The following is a 3,811-nucleotide window of genomic DNA, read 5'->3' as shown; positions in this document are numbered from 1 at the left end:
ACACACGAATATTTTCGAAGTTTATCATCATTTTACCTGTAAAAGTACATTTTAAGCTTAATCACAGTGTCAGTAAGGACAGGCTAGATTAGGGCAATTTACGTTATTTTAATAAATGCTCTTTTTATAGTCCTTTGACTCGTATTTATTAAATGAAGCCAGAAAAGCAGTTTTCTAGCATTTCCAACACAACTCAGCCACCGAATGGCCGGCCACGTCTTAGAGATACAACAAGCGCTTCTAGCAATGTTGATTTAGTACTCTTTCTTCTAGTTTTTTTCTGGTTTACGCTTCACTCGACAATATTCTAAGTATATGACGACGGCCTGTAATTGCCGAGGCTGGACCAGACAAATCGGTATTTGGTATTATGATCAACGTCCCTCGCAGACATGATACGATGACGTGGTAGCATCGGGCCTGACACCCCGATCCACTGAGTCGCCTCTCCAATGTTGCTGGGGACGAGACCCCAACAAGACGACACTCGGGTCTAATAGTTCTACAACAGGAATATCGGAATAACGATGGGTACATGCGTAGAATATATCCCCAGATACTTCTTGTACCCATCCTACGTGACCCACTACATAGTTTGGGATTCAACATTTTCTTCTATCTAAACATGCAGTCCCTGACCTAACCTGCTGTGTTAAATCTGCTGTGAATTAATTAAGGTACTCCATCTGCACCACTCCCTTTGCAACACATTATATAAGAGATAACACTTCTAGTGGAAGATCCCGCTTGAAAACTTCAACAGGTAACGTATGGACGTAGTGATAAACCTTTCAGGTTAACTCGAAGCTTGCATACCCACAATTTAATTCACTGTTAATACAACCTTTTTCTGGTTCTCGTATATACCCAGACCCTGTCACCTCCTCTAACATTTGCTGGTTCTTGTACATACCCAGACCTCGTAACCCCTTCTAACACCACGTTTACGGTCAACACTTGCTGGTTCTTCTATATACTCAGACCCCGTCACCTCTTCTAACACCACGTTAAACGGTCAACACTTGCTGGTTCTTGTATATACTCAGACCCCGTGTCATTTTACCATGACTCTCATGTTCAAGGCGGTCACAGTTCTTTGGGTGTACAATGAGACATTCATGAGTGTTAGACTGATGTTCCTCACCTGTTTCAGAAACCATGATAGCCCTCCTTCTTCTACTCGGAACTGCGTCAGTATATGGGTGAGTGTTATGTGGCACAATGTGCAACGTCTGAATAGTTATATCAGGCAATGTGTCTGTATATTTGTGAGTGTTATGTGGTACAATGTGCAACATCATAACACTACTATCAGGCAATGTGTCTGTATATGGGTGGGTGATGTGTGGTAAAATGTGCAACATCTGAATAGTTCTATCAGGCAATGTGTCTCTATATGGGTGAGTGATGTGTGGCACAATGTGCAACGTCTGAATAGTTATATCAGGCAATGCGTCTGTATGTGAGTGAGTGTTATGTGGTACAATGTGCAACATCTCAAAAGTTCTAGTCTTCAATGTGTATGTATATGGGTGGGTGATGTGTGGTACAATGTGCAACATCTAAACAGTTCTATCAAGCAATGTGTCTGTATATGAGTGAGTGTTATGTGGTACAATGTGCAACATCACAACACTTCTATCAGGCAATGTGTCGGGATATGGGTGGGTGATGTGTGGTAAAATGTGCAACATCTCAACAGTTCTATTCTCCAATGTGTCGGTATATGGGTGACTTACATGTGGATAACGACCGTTGCTATTATTTAGTAGTGGCTGGGCATTAGGGCCGGCATAGCCTAGTGGTTGAAACGTTCACCAGGACGGACATCCTGGTTTCAATCCACAAATGTGCGAATTGTGGCCTCCATATGGCTGAAATGTGACTAAAGAGTGGTGTTGATCAAAAGCTTCCCACTGGCGTTATAAATCATGGCAGTAAATAGTGTATCAGTTGGTGTCGTCATCTTCCCTCAGACAAGGAAGTAGTGGCCACGGCCACGGCCACGCCCACACCTGTATCCATAACAACCACGAGCAGCTGATAGCAAGCCAGGTGATCGCCCGCGTCATCGCCGACATGGAGAAAGATGGCGACGGCGTCATTGACCAGGCTGAAGTGACTGCTGAATTCGTCACAAGATACGACCACGACGGTAAAGGAGAGACATTTTGGTATTCGTAAGACTTAACATGGAATACATGGCAGTTTTTTTTATGGATAACAACTTCTTTTATTCTTTGTAACGGCGTTTCAGAGAGACTTTTTAATACCAAAGCAGCTCTCACACTTTGCCGAGGTGGTTGCCGAGCTCTCCCAAGCCTAACTCGGTTAGGACTCGGGAAGAGACTACATATATACGAGTATCATACGAGTGCGCTACGAGTGTGTTACGAGTCCCATAGGAGTCCAATAGGAGTCTATTAAGAGTTGCATACGAGCACAACGATCTCGATACGAGCTGTATGAGTTTGGTACGACTTTGGTACAAGGTGGCTACGAGCTGCTAAATAATTCGGCGGGAATTTGTCACATGATGTAACATGGAGGCTCGTATAGCTCGTATTAGACTCGGTCAACTCGACAATGAATTTTGCAGACAATCCTCATACGAGTTCTGTACGAGCACCACGATGTCGCTACGAGTAGGTACTACGAGTAGGACGAGCGTGTTACGAGTGTGTTACGAGTTTGTTACGAGTTGGCTGGCTGCCCGAGTGTTTTGAGCCGTTCCAAAACTCTCGTAGATCAGTACGAGGTATCCCGAGTTTAGTACGATCTCGCTACGAGCTCCATACGAGTACCCCCGAGTCAGCTCGGGTCCAAACTCGGGACGCAACTCGACAAAGTGTGAGGGCCCCTTAAGTAAGCGTATACAGGATATCTTTACTCAAGGTAGGATTAATGTACAAAAATATAATGCAATGCCAATGAGATCAAAAGCCAATGAAGTAAAATGAAGGTGTAGTGATTGGGTGTAATAACAAGAAGGTGTTACTATAGTAACAATACCAATAAGGCAATCAAGGTGTCCCTTTGTGGTTCAAGGAATTATTAAAACACGGGGGAGTATACGCTGGGTAGGTAGATGCCCTGATCTCACTTCATGGCTGGCTTCTTTCTTCGGATTTCAATAGTTTCTCGGGAGAGAAAATCCTTCGAAAACAACCCAGGTGACAGAGGTGTTTGATCCACTAATGATCTGAAAATAATGACCTTCCCTAATGCTTATCATATTTTTGGGACGACCCTCCATGGCCTTGTACATTTTGCCATTAACCTCCCTGAGAATACAAAATGAAAAGCACTTTATGTTTTCGTATAAAATTTCTATTTCTTCGTAACCCTCTCTTTGTATGACTGTGTATTATTGGTGGCGACCCTCCCCTGATTCCCCCTGACACACATCTCCTATGATAAATGACCGGTCTTCCGATTTCACCGTATGACCGAGATAAAGTTTGTGTTAATTCTGTATTTGCTAGAACTGTCATGAATACACGATGCCATTTAGAAAGTGGTCAAATGTAACAAATGTTATATTTGGGATAACACTTTCTTAGTTAAGTACATATTCTCGTACTTTTTTGGGTTGAACCCACACTTGTCAGAGTCTGTCGTTCAGGCAGCGGTGATATATCACGGTTCAGAGTACCGGATGGGATGAAATAGCCTTGTTCTCTGTTCAACCATCAAATCAGACAGTAAATCCGTCAAAGTAATGCCTATCAAACAATTCTAATTGTTTCAGCATTCGGTATGTGCGTAAGCCGCTGTTTTGTCCTAAACCTATGCTGCCCATCGTTCTGAT

At 43.2% G+C, this 3,811-nt stretch overlaps 1 protein-coding gene across 1 annotated transcript in view; it reads left to right on the top strand.

Annotated features, from left to right (window-relative positions):
• The first annotated feature begins 701 nt into the window (after nucleotides 1-701).
• The window catches only part of LOC124135229, a 7,238-nt gene continuing 4,128 nt past the window's right edge, over nucleotides 702-3,811 (top strand). Inside the window, exons 1-3 of the mRNA XM_046500496.2 lie at nucleotides 702-763; nucleotides 1,154-1,202; nucleotides 1,977-2,155. Coding sequence (XP_046356452.2) covers nucleotides 1,159-1,202; nucleotides 1,977-2,155 — 223 coding nt within the window. The 5' untranslated portion in view covers nucleotides 702-763; nucleotides 1,154-1,158. The remainder of the gene's footprint in view (nucleotides 764-1,153; nucleotides 1,203-1,976; nucleotides 2,156-3,811) is intronic.

Source organism: Haliotis rufescens, unplaced genomic scaffold, assembly GCF_023055435.1.
Source record: "Haliotis rufescens isolate VD_foot unplaced genomic scaffold, xgHalRufe1.0.p SCAF_15, whole genome shotgun sequence".
Classification (NCBI taxonomy): domain Eukaryota; kingdom Metazoa; phylum Mollusca; class Gastropoda; order Lepetellida; family Haliotidae; genus Haliotis; species Haliotis rufescens.
Note: the sequence above shows the minus strand (reverse complement) of the source record. Positions and strands in the feature narration are given on the sequence as shown.